Source organism: Onychomys torridus, chromosome 9 (assembly GCF_903995425.1).
Source record: "Onychomys torridus chromosome 9, mOncTor1.1, whole genome shotgun sequence".
Taxonomy (NCBI): Eukaryota; Metazoa; Chordata; class Mammalia; order Rodentia; family Cricetidae; genus Onychomys; species Onychomys torridus.
Window position 1 is genome coordinate 90936285 of NC_050451.1, and position 20149 is coordinate 90956433.

General features: G+C 36.5%; 1 protein-coding gene across 13 annotated transcripts in view; it reads right to left on the bottom strand.

The window, feature by feature from the left end:
* The window catches only part of Mycbp2 (MYC binding protein 2), a 243679-nt gene that overhangs the window by 19172 nt on the left and 204358 nt on the right, over window positions 1–20149 (bottom strand). For 9 of the 13 annotated variants that reach the window (XM_036198612.1, XM_036198607.1, XM_036198616.1 and 6 more), the window contains 14 exons: window positions 19043–19210; window positions 15371–15528; window positions 13804–14003; window positions 12836–12985; window positions 11143–11303; window positions 10067–10223; window positions 9685–9909; window positions 7744–7809; window positions 6263–6502; window positions 5752–5850; window positions 4012–4092; window positions 2484–2750; window positions 1594–1877; window positions 397–493 (listed from right to left, as the gene is read on the bottom strand). In XM_036198612.1, the coding sequence (XP_036054505.1) occupies window positions 397–493; window positions 1594–1877; window positions 2484–2750; window positions 4012–4092; window positions 5752–5850; window positions 6263–6502; window positions 7744–7809; window positions 9685–9909; window positions 10067–10223; window positions 11143–11303; window positions 12836–12985; window positions 13804–14003; window positions 15371–15528; window positions 19043–19210 (2353 nt within the window). The remainder of the gene's footprint in view (window positions 1–396; window positions 494–1593; window positions 1878–2483; window positions 2751–4011; window positions 4093–5751; window positions 5851–6262; window positions 6503–7743; window positions 7810–9684; window positions 9910–10066; window positions 10224–11142; window positions 11304–12835; window positions 12986–13803; window positions 14004–15370; window positions 15529–19042; window positions 19211–20149) is intronic. The other 4 variants (XM_036198611.1, XM_036198606.1, XM_036198613.1 and 1 more) reach the window with 3 other exon arrangements.

Here is a 20149-nt window from a genome sequence, read left to right on the forward strand (position 1 = left end):
AGAAATATAAAAGGCTTAAAAACTCGAGAACTGAAGAGGATGAGAAACTTCTACTTCCAGGAATCTTCCCTATTCACTTTTGGATTTTCAACACAGGTTCTTTCTTAAGTTAGGAAGAATGCATTTTATTTTATGTTTTAAGGTCCTGGAAAACTTTAGGTAACCTAAATTATCAGGTAAACTAACTAGGAGTTTGAAATGAACACACTTTAATGACAAATTTACCATCCACTGACAAGACCAAAGGCACAGCAGTGAGCGTTCTAAATAGTCTTTAAATAAAACTTTAAACACTAATCATGTACTTTTCTGAATTTAGCAGAGTAAGCTGTTTTCTGTGTCAATCAGACTCCTGCTTAGCTCAGTGCTGTTGTCATCAGGAGCAAGGGAACTTACTGCAGCCATATCTTTGATAAGCTTAATGATGATCTCTGAGATCTGAGGAGGAGTTGAACCTTTCATCCACCAATGACTTTCACCTCGTCGGAGGTAACTACAAAGAAAACAATGTTATTTCAAGACAGAGAATTTTAACTGTTTAAGTGACTGAATTAATTAGAATGCTTTTATTTTGTTACACTTTTATTCATTACTTTGTGTGTGTATATGCATGTGTAAATGTGCCATGGTATACATGTGGAGGTCGAAGGACAATTTCCAGAGGTGGCTATCTCCTTCCACGGTGTGGGTGATGAGGATCACACCCAGGCTGTTAGGCTTGGTTGCAGGTGCCTTTACTCACAGGCCATCTCACTAGCCCTTATTTTTATTTCTGAGACAGAGTCTTGCTAGGAAGCCTACGCTGGCCTTTAAGTAAATTCTATTTACATATACTGAATGTTACATGTAAAGCTTACTTTATATATTCTATATGACATTCCTTTTAATTAAAAAAATTATTAGTGTACATGTACATGTGTGTGTTTATGTGTGTGTACGTGGCACACACAAGAAATATGAGGACATGCATACCACAATGTGTGTAGAAGAGGACAAGTTCGTTGACTTTGTTCTTTCCTTCCACCTTTACGGGAATCAAACTCAGGTTACTGGGTTTGTATGGCAGGCACCTGAGTTATCTTGCTGGCCCTGATATTCCTTGTATACATACATAGCCAGTTGCTTATAGATGTTATTTGGTAAGTGAGCCAACAAGTGAATATTGTGGGATAATCTTTTCTGTACACTGTGAAGATGTGTCTCTGCCAAGGCACCTTCTGATTGGTTTAATAAAGAGCTGAATGGCCAATAGCTAGGCAGGAATGGAGAGGCAGGATTTCCCAGGAGAGAGAGGAACTCCAGGGAAGAATCTGAGAGGAGGGATTTGCCAGCCAGACACGGAGGAAGTGGGATGAATGGTACTGAGCATAGGTAACAAGCCACGTAGCAGAACTTAGATTAATATAAATGGGTTAATTTAAAGCTTTAAAGCTTTAAGAGCTAGTTAGGAACAAGACTAAGCTAAGGCCAAGCTTTCATAGTAAGAAGTCTCCATGTCATTATTTGGAAGCTGGCAGTCCAAAGAAAGTCTGCCTTCAGGGAAAATTTGTGATGTTTTAACTTTTTGATATTAATATAGAGGGAATGACAAACCTGGAGTTGAAAATCATTGGCAGGGTGACTGTTGTGACCCCTTTACCCACAGTGGTGCCAGCTGTCCCAGTAATGGTGGTCCCTTTGGCTTTGAGCTGGACAGTGAGTGCTTTGGCAATGCATCCCAGGAACATGTCCAAGATACCCAGCTTATTCCAGTCTCCTTTCTCAGTTGAGTGAATGATGTCACTGATGTCTGCTGGGGGGAGAGATTTCACTCCTATGATGCTGGCCAGACGACTGGGGGTCACTTCAGGCAAAACTCGTCTTAGTAAGGAGGTCACCTGATAAGGAGATTCAAAGAATACATTTAAACACGGTGCTTTACAGTTATTTAAAATGTGCCTAGTCTATAGCTTCAACAGCTATTGGAATAACAGAAACATAATTTAATAATAAGTTATACTTTTAATTTTGAGAAGGAAAGAATATGATTTAAACATTTTTGAATTTCCAGAGTGGTAGTGACCACCTAAGACAGCATGAAAAAACAAGGCTTTTACATTTGTTCTGGATTACATGACATAATATGTCTTTCAGAAGAAGTCAATCAATGTCCAGAATGCTATTTATCACACTACAGTAGTAAACCAGAACAGAACTTCCAGCAGTAAAAAACATGGAGTTGCTGGGTAATCCCAGCACTCTTGAGGCAGAGGTAGGCAGATCTCTGTGAGTTTGAGGCAAGCCTGGGCTACAAAGTAGTTCTAGGATAGCCAGGGGCATACAGAGAAACCTTGTCTCAAAACCAAAACCAAACCAAACCATGGAGTTAAGATTTGATCCCAAACAAATCATAAAGTAATAAAAGTTCATGTTTAAGGTCTTCTGATTTTTAAGTTTTCAAGCAACAGAGAAGAAACATGGGAAGAAGTGACATGATGGGTCACCTGTCTCTGGACCCTAGGAGAAGCTGTGTGAAGCAGGGAAAAGAGGTCTTGAAGTAGAGTTAGCTGCTGAGCCAGATATTGCCTGCCAACATTGGAGCCACTCAATGCTAGGACCATGGAGAGCAGCTCGAAGCAGTAAGCATCCGAGGAGGCATCTTCATCACTGGGCTGAGAATTGGCATTTTCCTTGCTGGAGATGGCATGTTCCCACTCTTCACGAACTCTTGTGGCTTCCATTCGAATAGCTTGGACAATGTGAGCACATACCTATATGAAGACAACATGGAAAATACAAAATTTTATTTGTAAGTCTTTTGTATTACTAATACTAGAATAAGCAAGAAATGCAAGTTAATACTTCACTTAATACTCTTTTACCAGTACATTTTCTATTATCTTCTTAACTCATCTTAAAAACAATGGAACAAAACTAGGGAAAACTATGACAAAAATCTCAATAATTAAATCACCTGATATGAATAGCCAAACTAATGAAGGAGGAAAATAAAATATAAATACATTTATGCCATTTTTCTCCTTTTAAAAAGATTCAATGTTATGCAAAAATAATAGGCAGGGTTAAAAAAATCAGTATTTTCATCTTTCCATTTTTTGATGAGTATCCCCATGCTACCTGGACTAGGATTAATTTCCAGTCCTCCTTTCTCTGCCATCCAAGTAGCTGAGATCAAAGATGTGCCTTTGTGTCTTGTTTCTGTCTTCTGTAGTACATATTTTATATTACCTACTATTCCTGTATGAATCTAGACTTACTCCACTACCTACTTACGTTTTAAAATATTAATGATAGTATAATTAGCATTATTAACTGTCAGAACTCTCCCTCCTGAGTGAAAAAAAAGAGAAGAAAAAGTAATATAATAAATTCAAATGTCATCTGTCATAGCTGGTTATTTACAACTAAAAGAATATACCCAGGTAGGTACAGAAGCTCCCATCTATAATCCCAGCATTCTAAATGCTGAGAGGAGGATTGTGAATTTAAGGCAGGTCTGGCTACCATAGTATAATTTTTTCTCGAATCAATCAATCAATGTACGCACCCAAGTACGTACTTACTTACTTACTTACTTACTTACCTACTTACCTACCTACCTACCTACCTACCTACCTACCTACTGAAAACAGAGGACTAACAAAGCTATGGAACAAAACCCAGCAAAATAAGAAAGTTAACATTTGTAACAAACTTTTTTATTCTTTTTTTGTTTTAAAATTTTGAGACAATGTTTCTCTACATAGCTCCGGCTAGGCTTAAATTCTGGAACTTCCTTCCTCCATCTTCTAAGTGCTGGGATCACAGACATACCATACCATGACTGACTTTTTAAAGTGATGTAGGTATGGTAATACAGTCATTCCTTTCTAGAAAAAGGCAGACACACATTCTACAGGACCAATGAAAAGGGAGCATTAAAAAGCTTTAATGAATTTTGAGGACATTTTATAGGCGGGAAATCCCCAGACAACCTAACAGACAGAAACAGCTAAACAGCTACCAACTAACCTGCTTTTGTAAGTTGGTCAGTTTACTCCTGCTGAATATGATTCCAACCATGTGTTCTTTCAGGTCAGCATCAGATGTCGCCTTTACACAGAAGAGTAAAACAAAAAAGTAGACTCTTCAGAGATAATTTGTATATTTGACATTTCAGAGTGTCTTGAGAAATAATTAAGCAGATATTCTGAGGTGCATTTATTTTATGCAAGTATATTAAGGTGAATTTATTTTAAGTTGAGGTTTATAACACTAAGACAAAAGATAAGTTTTAAGGAAATCATTTTGACAAAGTGATTATAAAATGAACAAAATTTGAGAAAGAAAAGGTCTCAAACTCCTTTAAAAATTAGAAAAAGAAGAAATCAAAATCAAAGCACATATATGGAATGAAATGATAAAGGTAATGATTTATATAAAAAAGGAGGTGACAATAAAAATAAAAGCTATTTCCTCAGAAACACTGAATGCAATTTACACTTCCCAAGAGAGAATGAAAACAGAGCCACCAGAAGGAAGAAAGAAGTTTCACGACAGATTTCACAGGTATTAAAAAGATAGTAACACTGGACTGTACATGATTTATGCCCAAAAGTCAGTAACCAAAACAGAAAACACCCTCAATCTGATTAACAGCATCTACAAAGAGTCTTCAGATAACATCACACTGTCTTTTAAGATCCAGAGCAAGGCAAGCTATCTGCTCTGTGGCTCTGCTCCCCGTAACACTGCTGTGCTGAGTTTCTTAACAATACTGTAACCCCAGAGGGTAAGACTTCCCTCTTAGGTACAATATTTTAGTTCAGAAATAAGTAGTAAAGTAACTCTTTTAGAAGAAACTCATAAAGCACTAAAAAGTGTAGTTATTTCAGTGGAAATTTACTGAATACTTGTGTAACAATACCACATAGGTCAAACACAGATTAGATATGTATGTGGTCTGTAAGCTATGGTTCAGTGGAAGAGATAAGGTGTATGTGTAGACAAACATAATATGAGAGAAAACAAGAAGATCCAGAGGCACAGATATATTATTATGAACTTTAGCATAGAGAAAATTTAGCTCAGTGGTAGAGCGCTTGCCTAGCAAGTGCCAGGCCCTGGGTTCGGTTTGAAGAAGAAGAAAAGGAAGAAGAAGAAGAAAAGGAAGAAAAGGAAGAAGAAGAAAGAAGAAGAAGGAGAAGAAGGAAGAAGAAGGAAGAAGGAAGAAGGAGGAAGAAGGAGGAAGAAGAAGGAAGAAGAAGGAGGAAGAAGAAAGAAGAAGAAGAAAGAAGAAGGAGGAGGAGGAAGAGGAGGAGGAGGAGGAAGAGGAGGAGGAGGAGGAGGAGGAGGAGGAGGAGGAGGAGGAGGAGGAGGAGGAGAAGAAGAAGAAGAAGAAGAAGAAGAAGAAGAAGAAGAAGAAGAAGAAGAAGAAGAAAAGTTTCCTTCTGGTTTTGAGCCAGACTGTGGAGGGAAACAGAATGGGGGAGGGAGAAGGTAACAATGGGCAGAGTTTAGAGGTTTTAAAGATGCCAACAGCAACCAGCAAGCACCAACACAGAGCAGCTTCTACACATGGAGAATTCCAGCAGCTCAGATATGGAAAGGCAAATTGCTTTCAAATAATTCCCAAACTTTCTTTCTAATGCAAGTTAAAAAAACAGAAGCTCCATATACTCATTAAAATGTAAAGTAACCCAAGAGTTAGTTGTCTTACCAAAAGTAAGAAAATGAAAATGGGAAATAAAATTTTAGGCTACAAATAAATACATTGTATACTTTTTCCTCTCCTTCAGGTGATGACAAGAGAGCTTTTTCCTCTTGCTCTGGTGTGGGTTCAGCATCTCCTGAGATGAGCTTTCCAAACACCTGACAAAGACAGTGGCCACATGAGAAAGAGCTAATACAGTGATTACCCCTGCGAAAGCTGGACAGCTATCTAATTCTGTGGAGTTTTAATTAATTAACTATTTTGAGACAGGTAGTAACTCTGTAGCCCAGACTGTTCTGGAGCTCATAATGGAACTCATAAGGTTGTCCTTACATTTGTGGCCAACCTCTGTCTTAGCCTCTTGAGTGCTAGCACAATAGGTGTAAGCTACCACCCCCCCGCCTTGACTCTGAAGGGTTCCTCTAACACAGCGTTCCTTTCCATTCACTACTCTTCATTAGATATGGGTGAAGGCCTAAGAGAAGGGAAAGTGGGCTATATTTGAAGGCAGAAAGGTCACCTAAACTATTTGTTGCACTCTCGAGTCAGTCTCTGCGGTGGGACACTCACTTGAGATGTAATCAGTCGGAATACTCGCAGGGTCTCAGCTTCACAGTTCCTCTGCTGCGCCACACCGGCCGAGACCTGGCCAGCGATTGTTGTGCTTTCACCATCTTTCCAACCCAGGACTTTGACTTGTCGAACTCTTAATGTATTTTCTGGGCCCTTTAATTCAATTTTGATGATGTGATTATCCCCTCCTGGGAGTTCACTTGTTACCCAGCCAATATGCCTGGAATCCAAATCGACCTGGTGGAGCAGAAAAAGGACAGGAACCTGATACAGCAGAATCACTTTATCACTGTCCTGGGCTTAGCATCAGTAACAGCAAGCTCAAATAACAAACAACTGTTTAACTTTTGTGAGGACAAGTAATATTATTTACAGGAGACAGAATTAGAAGAAAGTGAGGTTAACAGAGGTTCAGAGAGTCTCAGGAGGTGATGGAGCTGAGGATTAATACAGGCCTGACTACAATATGGTTTCTCTGTACAAATTATGTGAGCAAAACTATTATAAAGACCTTACATGATTTCCCTACACTGACTCTCACTAGAACATATAAGCAATGAGGCCCTGCTTTATGCATCCTTACATTAAACAACACTAAAAGATAGCTATTTTCATTGTTCTGATACTTCAGATGTGTGCGTGCCTTTTATCAAGGATGAGTGTCAGTACAGAGAAAAGTGCGTTTTGACACTACCCCGTCAATGAAATTAAAATTATTCTCATTGTATTTGATAACTAAGATGGGACCTGGAGACCTCTAGGTAATTTATTTAGACATTTGTTATTAAATTCTTAATGTCAACATTTCCAGATATAGAAATTAAGTGTGGAAAAAAAACCAAACCCTACTTTTTGGATAATTTTCCTAGATTCTTTAGCATTTGAATATTTCTCACTTTAAATATTAATATGATTTGAGAAAAGAAAAAAAATCAAAGAAATTCATTAAATTTTGTGTTATAAAGTAACCCTAGAGGGGCAGCTCTGGCAAGGTTTGGTTATGTAAGTTCTGAATTAGTGCACCATCTCAGGCCTGTGCCTAGATATGGCTTTACTTGTTTCTAGAATTGTTTTGTAAATGGACAAGCAACCTAGATATAGTTGCTAAGTTATAACTCACAGTTTTCTTTTTTCAATTTTATTTAGGCTAACAACCAATTTTAACTTAAGATGTAGGTACATGAACTTGGTGACTGAATCAGATCTGTGATAAATTTAAAGGTGTTCAAGTCTTTGTAAAGCAATGGGAGACTGGAATCTATAATATTACAGGCTCATGACTGAGGACACTTAAGAAATAATTAGGAGATATCTAGCACTGGGATGGTAGTTCTTGGTCCACAGACTAGTTGTCAACTTGTTGTTTTGTAAATAAATGATTTATGTTCTTTTGGTAGTATGTCAATACTCAAATTCAACCGTAAAAACTGAGATTAAAAAAAAAAAACAAACAAAAAACCCACCACAATTTCAATTACCTGCTTTATTCTGCACAAATCTTCTACTGCTTTACCAGTTAAGAAGGTCATTGAGGTAACTTTATTCTATAACAGACAATTCAAAAGAGTTATACTATGTTCCTGCTCAGAACATCTATAATAATACCTTACAACCTACAAATGCTACATTATTGCTTCTGCTCCTGTTACCAGTCCTAACTGACACCATGCCATTTATCCAACAACCGCAGTACCTACAACCCCAGTGATATCTTTCTCACAAACTCTTAGATTTTAGCCCTTATGTGCTTTCTTAGTGTGACCTTTCCCCTTTTAGCCAAGTTCTAATCATTCAATTCTGTATTTTTCTGTAGTGTTTTAACAATTCTGCTTGGTATATTCCCCCTGTTTTTGAAGCACACGAAAGTAAGGTCACATAGTTAACAGATACCTGTGGGTATTATGACTACTTCATGGCTTTGGAGAGGACATCTTAGTAAGGCATATTCTATTCCTTTAAAATACTCGTCAAATAAGGGAAGGCAACGTTCACATAGGAAATAAATATTTGACAGTACAAGTGTTGTGTCTCAGTTCTGGAAGCCAGTCACCCAGGCACTAGAGTTGAGTAGTTTTATGAAAAGTACATTAAAAAAAAATAGACTAACATTATTTCCTCTTCAGTTGCTTACTATAAATTATATATGTCAGTGTAGCTCAAAACAACAAATGTTATGGATAAGGCTCACTGGTGGGTAGTTTGGGAGACAGCAATATATTTTCTCAAGGAGCACATTTATAACATAGCTGTCTCTCAAAAGGAAAGCACATATTACCTGTCATTCTAGATTTTTGTTTTTGTCCCCCCCCCCCACAATGAATAAAATGTACTATGAGTCAAAGATAAATTTGTACCAAGCAGTAACAGCTAGCCAGAAATGTTTTGACTTTTTCTTGTAAGATATTATTTATATTTGTTGGAAACTCCTGCTTCTAAAGAGGAAATCAGCATATGCTATTTTAGCTTAAGCCCTTTTCTTTTTTGGCACCAGGGAAACATGGAATAAGGAGCTGGTGCTTGGTGTGGATGGCAGATTACTGTATTTGGCTTGTAGAGGGGACTGATGTGGTTGGCTTTTCATCTAGGTTAGCTGAGACAAAAACCCCACTATTTTTTCAAGAAAATAAATATGTAAGTAGATGGGTGCAACTCAGTAATGGTTTATGGAAATCCACTAAAACCATTTACTGTGAAGCAAAAATTCAAAGAAGTATCCTTCCCCAAGACCGAGAAGCAGTCTGACAGCTGATGGTATCTTCTAGCTCAGGTAAGTAGGATTCTTTTCTTTTTGTTCAGTGTCTTTTATGGAAGAATGCTTTAATTCTGTTGAATCTCTATTAGAGAGATTAGGCTAGGAAGACTATAAGTCATGAATATTTGAATTAGTTCAGGGACTATCCACTTCTAACCCTAAGGACTGAAGGTGTGAAATAAAAGCCTGGAACTAACTGCTGTGGGCCAAAGTGATTAAGTACCAGTAGAGTACTGCAAACAAACAGACAGGACAAGGCAAGAATAACCAAAAACCCAGTGGAGAGAAGAGAGTAACTTTTATATGGAGTCACCATCTAAATAGGACTTCTCTGTGAGTCTTAGGATCATGGGAACACACTGTAAAGGAAATTCCAAGCCAAGGGAACTGCTTACACAAGGGCACAGAAGTAGAAAATTCAAGGGTAGATCTTAATCTAGTTCAGTTGTGGCCATGGTGTATTTGTGAACAAATCTCCTTTTAGAATTTATGGTCTAGTGTTTCCAGCCATATAAATATGTTCTTAGATTTAAGATTCATTTGAGGAATATAAAAATGTTTGGTTGGAGATGTCCCAAAAGATGAACCTCTTTTGTAAACTCAGAAATGAGGACGTGTACATAGTATAAAAGAACGAATGCACCACAAATTAAGTCCCCTTTCTCACCCCAAGATCCCGGGAATTGTCCACATGAACAGATACATAACGGGCATTAATTCCTTTTACACAGTTGATAGTGATGTTTTTAGTTTTGTTTTTATCTTCATCTCCTGATTCCCAAAAGGTTTCAGTGGAGCCATCTGTCAAACTGCCAATCATGGCAGGTCGGCTTGATGTTTTTATGTCAACAATGCTGGTCAAGTCCTTTAAGCACATAACTATGCATAACTCCTAACAGAAAGAAATGTAAACATTCATAGTATTAAAAATGAAAACTTTCACGATGAAAAAACAAGCTTTCAATAGTAAATAACGTAATCAAATAGTTTATGGATCATTTACTACATTTCCCACTGTTCACGATTAGAACAGACACACAGTGACTAACCTGGCTCATGGCTTCAAAGCCAGACTGTATACTGATACTAAAACTCTCCTCACTATCTCCGTCGTCTGACTTGGACAGAATATTGTTGATGTGATGGAAGACATTGCTCTGATGGAGGAACTGATGATCAGACTGCTTGAACTTGAGGCTCCAGCATCTAAATAGAATAAACAATATACAAAGTGATTATTTCCTAGAAATAGCTAAGAGTTCTCGGAGAGGCTCCTTCACAAAAAATGTAAAAATGTAAGTGCTTTCCTAATAAAACAAACACTGAAAAATTTCAGAGGATACAATCATGGAAACTTTGTTTTGTTTGTTTTGAGAAATAAGGGTATGTTCTAAAGAGAATCCACCTATTTTAAATATAGAAAAAAAGGAGCGATGGAGGTCAAGGCCACACAAGCAAAAATGAATTTGTTGTGAAGGTAAGCATTATACCACCATGACAGCTTTTGCAACATTATTTGTGTGGTAATTCTGTAATGTTTTATTGGGGTAGAACATTTCTTGCACTTCAAAAATCTTATGAGGATGACAAAAAAAATTTCCTGTTTTCTACTGGCCTTATCATTAGGTACATGGAAAACCCATTCTTTCCATCAGCTTATTTGTTACATACATCATGGTGGACTTGTTTATGTCTACAGTCCACTGAATCAATCTACAATTACAGTTGAATGCCAAATTCTCAACACATTTCAAGTTAAAATTATGTGATATTATTTAAGGTGGTTTTAACTGGCCACACATACTAGAATCTAGAATCTACAATCTACTTTCAAGTCCCATGGCCCCATCTTGTTTTGGTTTCTGAGATTTCATTTACATTTTCTCTTCTGGGCACAGTGAAATAAAGAGGGTGAGCAAGGTGAGCAAGATGGCCACAACAGTCATCTGGTACTAAGAATACAAAGTGCACACAGACACAAGCTAGAAGAAAAAGACCAACCTAAGAGGAGGGACCACCATTTCCATTCTTTGCATCTTACCATTCAAAGATTTTTTTCAAGTCTTTAATACTTTGCATATTCCATAAAACCTTTTTTGTATTAAAATGCTTGGTGAAAAATTACCTTAAGGCCATCTGCTGCAATGAACTGCCACTGGGGAGGGACATCATAAGATCAGAGATGGTCTGAAGTAAACGGTGAAATGTATGTGGCAAAGGGTGAGCAGCTTCACCTGCAATCACTATATCTGAGAGTGGATGTTCACATACTCTTGTGTCTTTCTCCTAAATAAGAAATTGAAAATGAGTTTATCAGTTTGTATACTGGAAAAAACATTTAAAAAAGAATGTTATATAAGCATAACTTGTTTGTATAGTATGTAAAATTTCTAACTGTATTTGTAACATTTCTAGAGAAAACTGATGAGGCAAATTACAAGTAAAATTATGAAACAAAAGAATGCTACATATACACATCAATCCTAGTATACTTGCATATCATTAGAAGACTGAATCTGTATGTGTGTATGCATGTATCTGTATATATAAATATTTGTATTCATACCTGCATATATTTTGTGTATATGTTTACCTGTTAAAGATAATACATGCTTAGAAGTTTAGAACTCCTAGTTCACAGGGCTTTTTATGTGTACTACATATTAATAGACAATTTACAACAGAGATCATGACTTATTATCTATGTATACAATATACAGTATTCTGGTAGATAGTATTCTCATCAATAGAAATAGCATAGTTTACTCATCAGCCTGCATCAGAACAATCATTTTGTTTGTTTTCTTTCCTTTTTAAATAAGCTCTGTAATGAATCACATATTGACATAGGAAAGCTCACAGAAGTATAATTGCTAATTAATTTTTAATGTGAGCTGATAAAGGTTTTGACAATTTTTTCTCCAAGAGGTAGTTACCACACAGTGAACATGAATGTACCTGTTTCTGTTTCTTCATTCTGTTGTTAATCAATGCTTATCAAACTTCTCATTATGTCAATGAGAAAAGCAAAGCACAGACATGCTTTTGCTTCTTTGTATGTCTACTTAGGCAAGAATCATACAAGTTCTAGGATACATTATCTTCTAAAACATATTATGTTTTACTCTCTAGCAGCCCATCTAGATTCAACCAAGGCGTAGCATTCAACCTATTTAGACTGGTCACTTTCATTTTTGCTTTACATTTGGACACTGCCCTCTGTGCTAAGATGTGTTCCCTATTTTTGGGCACTACATTCATCCCACTTGTTGCTAGGCTAGAACGGGAAGCTTTCAGCTTTAGTTTCTCTATATGATGCTGTTTGTAATTCTGCAGTAATGTAGATCTTCTTATTGATTGCTTTGTGACAATGATATTCAGTGAGAAACCAGTATCTTTGCCTGACAGAAAGCTTTCAACAAGTGTGACTAACGCTTTGCCCATACTATCATTGTATTGTTTGTTTGTTTGTTTGTTTTTTTTTTTTCAGGTCAAATAATCTGTCAGTTCTTTCAAGTAAAACATTTTACTACACCACCAAACAACAAATCACTTGGTTTCTCTAAAAACATGGACTTGTGGCCATCCACCCACGCACGTATGGGAGGCACTGACTGGACTCTGGTTATTATTAACAACAACAACAAGGACAAAAAGCAGGAAGGGAAGTGGAGAGGGACACTGGAGGTGGCTGGAGGAAGAAGGAAGGGTAGATAGATGGGTATGATCAATATGTACTGTGTAAATGTATAAAATTTTCAAAGAATAAAACATATAATTAAAAAGGAAAATATAGAATAAAAAGAACAAAAACCCACTTGCTCTGCATTTTCTTTATTTGTTTTATTTTCTTCCTCTTCCTCTTCCTCTGCTTCTACTGGAGAAGGAGTCAGTGCAGCCACAAAGTGCCAGAGGATATCATGCAGGGATGTCGTTTGGATGACATTACAGAGAAGCCAGTTGAATGCCTGAGAAAACCGACAGACAAGAAAAAGGGAAAATGTGAATTACAAATGTAGGTCTTTTTTTTTATTATTATTATTATTATTATTATTATTATTATTATTATTATTATAGGTAAACATGCTGGGAAACATAGTCCTCATTTTACTGAAAACATACTAAATTTGAAATTGTCAATTCTGATGTTAATAATAATAAATAAACAAGAAAATATTACTTACAAAATACAGTGAAAATTCTTTTTAATATCAATTTATTTTGTTCAAGGCATTTTTTTCTCACCCACATTTAAAACTACTACAGAATATTTTCCAAGTTCTACACAAGCAGCCATTTACTTAAATACGTCATTTCTAACAGTGAATGTGAATGTGACAAATTACTTACTACTTGCATGTTAAAAAGAAGAAACATTTACCATATATAGGCCTGGGAAATACTGTATCCATATTATTCTATAAAATGGAGGCCTGATAAGCTATTATTAGTAAATTTCGAACTCAAAAGCCTTATGTATCTTCTTTACCTGATTCTTATGTCATTTCACTCTCGTGAAATGTCCTCAACATAATAAAGGCTTCAAAGACAACCTCAGAGTCAAGTAATAAAGTTGTATAGAAATAAATATTTAGCATATTTAAATTTAAAATTATAAATTATTTTATTCATAAACCTTAAAATTTTATTTTGATGTGAACACTTTTTTTATTAGGCCCACTGCTTTAATTTGATGCCATGTTTGCTAAAAATAGTAGCATCATTAAATAGGACTCCTTTGTATTTGTGTGATACATAAATAATAACCCCATTAATGTATTTGTACCTCCATAGCAAACACTCGACAAGCAGACTTCCTCAAGGCCTGCTTCATTGCTATTTCAAGCCCTTCTAGATCATGATGCTGTATGACGAAAGCTAAAACTGGCCACTGGAAGTTTCGCTCTCCCTTGGAAAGGGAGCTGTGGGCTGAGATTAGCCGGGAAAGTTCAGGTGATGGATGTCTCAAGAGGGAAGAGCCAACTTCTAAAAAGGAAAAGAAAGTTAGTAATTTTCAGACCTAGTATATGGTTAATGTATTAAATACTGAAAATATCTATCTTATTTGCTTGAAGTCCTTTGTTTCTGCACATAACACAAATCATAACAATTTCAATTACTGGTAAGGAAGAAACTCTAACTACGTAATTCTTACTTTCTTATGGAGTTACATAGAAATTATGTTGAACAGCTAAGTTTTGAACCAGGGACTGGCTCTAAAATTCATACTTCCTACAGCACTGTAAAAGCTAAGTAGCTTGTATTCTGCCTGAAATCTACACCTCACATCCATCATTTCCTGTAAGACCGAGCAAAGGTGAGTGATGGCTAGTTTTAGTTATCAACTGACATAATCCAGGATCACCTGGGAAGGGAGTCTCAATGAGGAATGGTCTGGATTAGGTTGGCAGAAGGGCATTCCTATGAGATTTTTCTTAACTGGCTTAATTTCAATGGAAAGACATACACTGAATGTGAGTGGAACTATTTACTGGGCCAGACCCAGGGCTGAATGGAAAATAGAGAGAACGTGCTGAACATGAGCATACATGAATTAATCTATGGCTCTCTGTTCTTGACTGCAGAAGTAATGTGATTAGCCTAATTAATAAACACATAGACCCTTTCTGCCTCAAGTTGCTTTTGTTAAGACATTTTATAACAGAAACAGGAAATAAAATTAAGGCAGTGTCTCAATACAAACTATGAGATATTTACTGAAGAAGCCTACAAATTGTTCAATGGTGCTCAACAGTATTTTTTACTGGTGACCTTTAATATTAACATACATAAGCCAGTATGGTTAACATGTTCCTTCAATCCATGTACTTGAGAAGCTGAGGCAAGAGAGTTACACGTTTGAAGCAAGCCTGAGCAACATAGTGAGCACCTAAAAATCAAATGAAAGAAAAACCCTTATAAATTGCAATTTAGTTCAGATTACCTAACTTGAAAAACCCATTAAGAGTTATTCATATCTCTGAGGTTTTATATCTGTTCAGTGCAATGGTGCCTGTAAGAGTTGTATGCTTCTATGGATGGTAAGAAATAACTGAATGCTTAAGCACATCTGGACCTGTTAGTTCATGAAGCTTAGTAGAAGGGATAATGATAGCAGTATATGTGTGTGTGGGGGGTTAGATACCTAGGAAGTTAAGATTTTAAAGTTGAATATATTGAAAGAATATTGACTGATCTAAATATCTATTCTCACTGAGATACAAAATTTTGGTGCATTTATCACAAATTAAGACAGATACATTGTTCTCCCCTCAGGTGTTTTACAAATTATCTTCAGAGAAAAAGGTTTTGACAGTCTGACCACTTGAGCTCTCTTCTGTCTTTATATCTACCGGTGTCTCCACTGTTAACTCTTCTTCTAGGGATGGCTTTAACTCGTGCAGGTAAAATGGAATGCTGCTTGTCATATTCAGAAGCAACAACCGAGTATGACCGCTGGAAGACAGTCCTCTTAGCCAAGTCAGTGTCAGTTATGGGGCTGGTCTCCAAACTGCAGACATAAAAGAACACAGTAAAAATTCATGAGGATGAAGTGAATGAAATGTAATTATATTCACTTTATAAGAGTGAGTCAGACATTTGAATTTCATGTGAGCTCCACAAGCATGGAATACATGTAGTACACAGACATACATACATTCAGGTAAACACTCATACATATAAAATAAAAATAAAATCTCAAAAGAAGGAATGAATGTAATCTTTTCCAACAATGTGAGATTTTGATTGATATCAGAACTGTATCTTAAAACTTATACTTTTCTTAAATCCTTTGCATTTCAAGTGAAAAAAAGGTACCAAAGGCCCTGACTTCTTTACTTTTTAAAGATTATATTATGTGTGTGAATATTTTGTCTATATGTATACACATTATGTGTATGCTTTGTGTCTAGAGAAGCCAGAAGAGGGTGAGAGATCTACCAGGACTGGAGCTACACTGTGGATGCTGGGAAGTGATCTGGTCCTCTGCAAGAGCAGCCTGTGCTCCCAACTGCTGAGCCACCTCCCTAGCCTCCTAACTTAAAATTCATCGTTTGAAGATATTTGAGGGGAAAAAACCCAGGCAGGAATAATACTAAATACAGCAAATACAGAGAAATGATCTATAATGAAAACAAATAAATGAAGCTTCATTCATTATTTGGATACTTGAGTGTTCTGTTGGGTTTTACACTCTTGGGAAGGAGTGCTGTCAAAAGTCCATGTGGCTACACCAGAGTGCAATAAAAGTTGAGAGCTATACTTATCTGTGGGTATAAGAATAAGTCTTTAGGCTACAGGTAGAAAATATACTGGTTTAGAAAGGGGGTTATCCTGTAGGATCCATGATCTCTTCAGTCACTGGATAGGTTTATATTACCGGCATGAAAACTCTCCTAATTGAGCAGGATGTAAGACCAATTAGACAGCTGTGGGTTACCTTTAAGATAATAAATAGCTATAGGCAATCAGTGGCTGCTGGGAGAGGGAGAAATAGTCTTCCAAGGTTTGAGCCCCATGAAAGTTAATCCAATCCTAAATGATCATCCCTAAATATATATACATATAAGTAACACTAAATGGACCCAGGAGGGATGTGTATGTATGTGCTTGTGCATATATATGCACATTTATACACAATATACAAATAACAATAATTAAAGGGGTGATGAATTTGAGAGGGAGTAGGGGGCAGTGAAGGAACTGGATGGGGCGAGGTATTCTTTTAAACATAGTTTTCATTAATCATTTGATCTTAGTTTATTAACTCATAGTTACTCTTCGTTTTGTAATAGAATAGTATTTAAAAATAACAATATACTATGGCCACATATGTATCAATGTTCTCAAGTATGTCTGGTTCAAATATATGTATATCTGATATTAGGCATACTTCTAAGGTAACATTTTGTTTGTTTTAAAACTTTAGAAAACATTTATTTTTTTTTTCTGATCCAAAATTACTATACAGAGTTTGATTTCTGCCTAACTTTCCTTTTGCAAGATGACCTGTTTTTCTTGCTCACATACTTGAACTATTCCCATTTTTATTGTTTGGTTGTTCTGAATTTTAGTAACTTACTATCTTAAAATTTATTATAAAAGGTTCCCACTCTATTTCAGTGGCCCACTGTAATCAACACAAACATCATAATGTATTCATAATGTAACTTATGGCTCTATACATTTCTAACTAATTTCTTAGTTTTAGGATAGTGCTGGTTTGATGTTTGGTCTGTCATTTTAGCTCCATAATGTATCTTTTTAATTCATCTGGGTTTTTATCTGATTTCTACATCTGAGCTTTTGTTTTTATTAAATTTATGTCATAATCATCTTTTCATACTATAAATTACTTAGAGGAATTTTCTGGTTTTCCTTCAGGTGAATTTTCTTCCAGATTTTTTTTAAGTTATTATGTGATAAACCAGTAATTTCATTTCACTAATGTTTCAGTGGGTAAACTGTTATGTTTCCCAGCTTGCTCTGCTAAAGTATTGTGGATTTCCTTGGTCTTCTATTCCCAACCATACTTGATACACATATTATTCCTCTCAGAGATAACACAAAGTGTTATTTCCACTGTAAGGCAGATATTGCTCTGTGGAGGCACTCCCCGGGGCCTTAGCAGCGTGTAGCTGTGGCTGCAGAGATGGTACATACTGGGGTTTGTAATAACAAGATCTCTGTCAGAGCTTTGCATCCTTTCACTTGATTTGCTTTTCTGTAAACTGGAAGGTTATTTAGCTTCTCAGTAAGTTCTGATTCTTTTCATGGCTAACATGGAAATTTATAGCAATTTGTATATATTAGAGCTGGTGAATGTTTATTTTTATTTTTTAAAGAAAGAATTAAAAATTACTTGGTGGAAGATTCTCTTATACAGCTTTATTTCACTATTTCCAACTAGCAGTTTGTTCTATATGAGTTTAATCCTAGACCATAGATAGTATCAGTCCATTGAATTACATTTTTTAGAGTAGTCTAAAAATGATCCCAACTCCATTTTCAGAGACACTTTCATCCTTTAAAGATATAAAAGGTGAGCTGTCCTCTTGGAGACAATGTCAAGAGCAGCTCCAAAAAAAATTAAAACAAACAAAAAAATCAAACAAACTGAGGAACAATCCACATAGGCAATGGGAAAAATTGCAAGTATTTTTTCCTGGGAAAAAAAACTCATTTGGACATTGCTAGTCCTAGTATAATTAACAAATGTATAATTATTTTAGTTTATTGTTACGACTGTATCTGAATAATCATGTCTCTCTCTTCAGCAAAGATCTTCCTTTCCAATGATGCATGTTCCCATGTTCATTGTGCTTGTGAATAAGTAACATGTTCAGTTCCTGAACCTCTGATGCCATCTACACTTACCTTTATCATTATCCAGTAAAGTCACACTGATTTTTCCCTACAAACTATCTTCCTTACCCATCTTTTTCATGCCTGCTGCCAGTGCACTCCAATTCTACAGATCTCGCTGAAGTCTATTAGTAAACTATTATGTAAACGTGATGACACTGCGCTACTCTTGCAGTATTGTCACGCTTTTCCCATCAAAGCTTCAGTGGGAGTCAAGTTTCCTTGTGCACTATATTAACCTGAATCATTCACTTTTCAAGAAGCTCCCTGTCTGGCACTAAAAATAGAGCTAAAAGAAAAAGCACTGCAAACCATGATCCAAGATGCTTAAGATTCATGACTCATGCTCTGTGCCATTTCTACCACGGGTCCAAGTGCTGCCTCAAAGTCAGCTTTCCCTCCTCTGATTAAATCCATCACTCAAAATTATAAGCTTCAATATAATCTTTCATTATTTTTTCTCTCCCAGTGGTCTGCCTCCCATCAAGAACTCCGTTCATTTATGCATACTTTCTCATCTCTCTCCAATAGCTAACACAGCTGACTCAATGTTCTTCCTGAGACAGCAAGCTGTATGAAAGGACTGCAAGAATTTTCTTTTATAGTTCAGCCTTTCTTCCACCAAACACTTGTCACTCAGAAAGACAGAACTAAAGTACCTTGGTGGCATAGACTTCATATTGCTCTCTGGCTCTTCAAATACATTGGGACTTGCATCAGGAGTTACTGAAATGTATGGGGCAGGGACAGATGTCGAACGCAGATATCTCATTTCATCCTGGAACAGGTTGTCATCTTGATAGCCCACAAAATTTTCATGATGGTGCCTATATTAAAGTAAACACAAAAACTTAAGAATGAAATGGCAATATACATCCTCCGCATTTTAAAATCTCCTTTGAAAAAGACAAAGCAGTACATGCAGATCTACAAGTAAAGGGGAAACATTAGAATAATCACAGAAGTGGACCCGTAGAGATAAAAGTCTGATATTACTGTCGAGGTACCACATACATCCCAAACTTAAATGGAACTCATTTCTTATCTTTTGAGAACAGTTTCATCTTTCAGTTCTTGGTGAATGATCCCACTGACTATCCAGGTGCTGAGGTGAGAATATCTATGCTAGAGCAGGCTTAGGCCTCAATCATCACGAGTCATGCAGGCCTAAGGTAACACGCTCCTTTTACACCACTCTCTCTCTCTCTCTTCATTTTAGATCATCACTGTCACAGTCCAGCTCCTTAAGTGTGCCATGCTGGCACATTTTCCCCTCCCATGTTTTATAACTTGATTGCTACTTTCGTGTTCCATCTCTTTATTTACTGTATGGCTGTATGGAGGGTATACGTGCATGGCAAGGTGCAAGCATGGAAGTCAGAAGACAACTAGTGAAAGTCGCTTTACTCCTTTCACCCTGGGGGCCCAAGGTTTTGAACGCCACTCTTGTGGGTTTGGTGGTAAGCAACGTTATCCACTGAACCACCTCATCAGCCCACCTTGTTTCATTCTTTTTCAAACCAGAACAAAATATTGCTAACCTAAGACAACTCAATATGTTTGTATTTGGCATGCCTGATGATTTCTTCCTCGTTTTGTTTGAATGTTTCACATTTTCATTTCCTTTTCAATTTGCCCTACTTTAATGACTACAAACAATTTTAAAAGCCACATAACTGTGCCATAAAAAATACACTTTTCAATGGAATGATTAACTGGCAAGCCACGACAGCAGGCAAAATCTAGAATTTTTCATTTATCAGCAG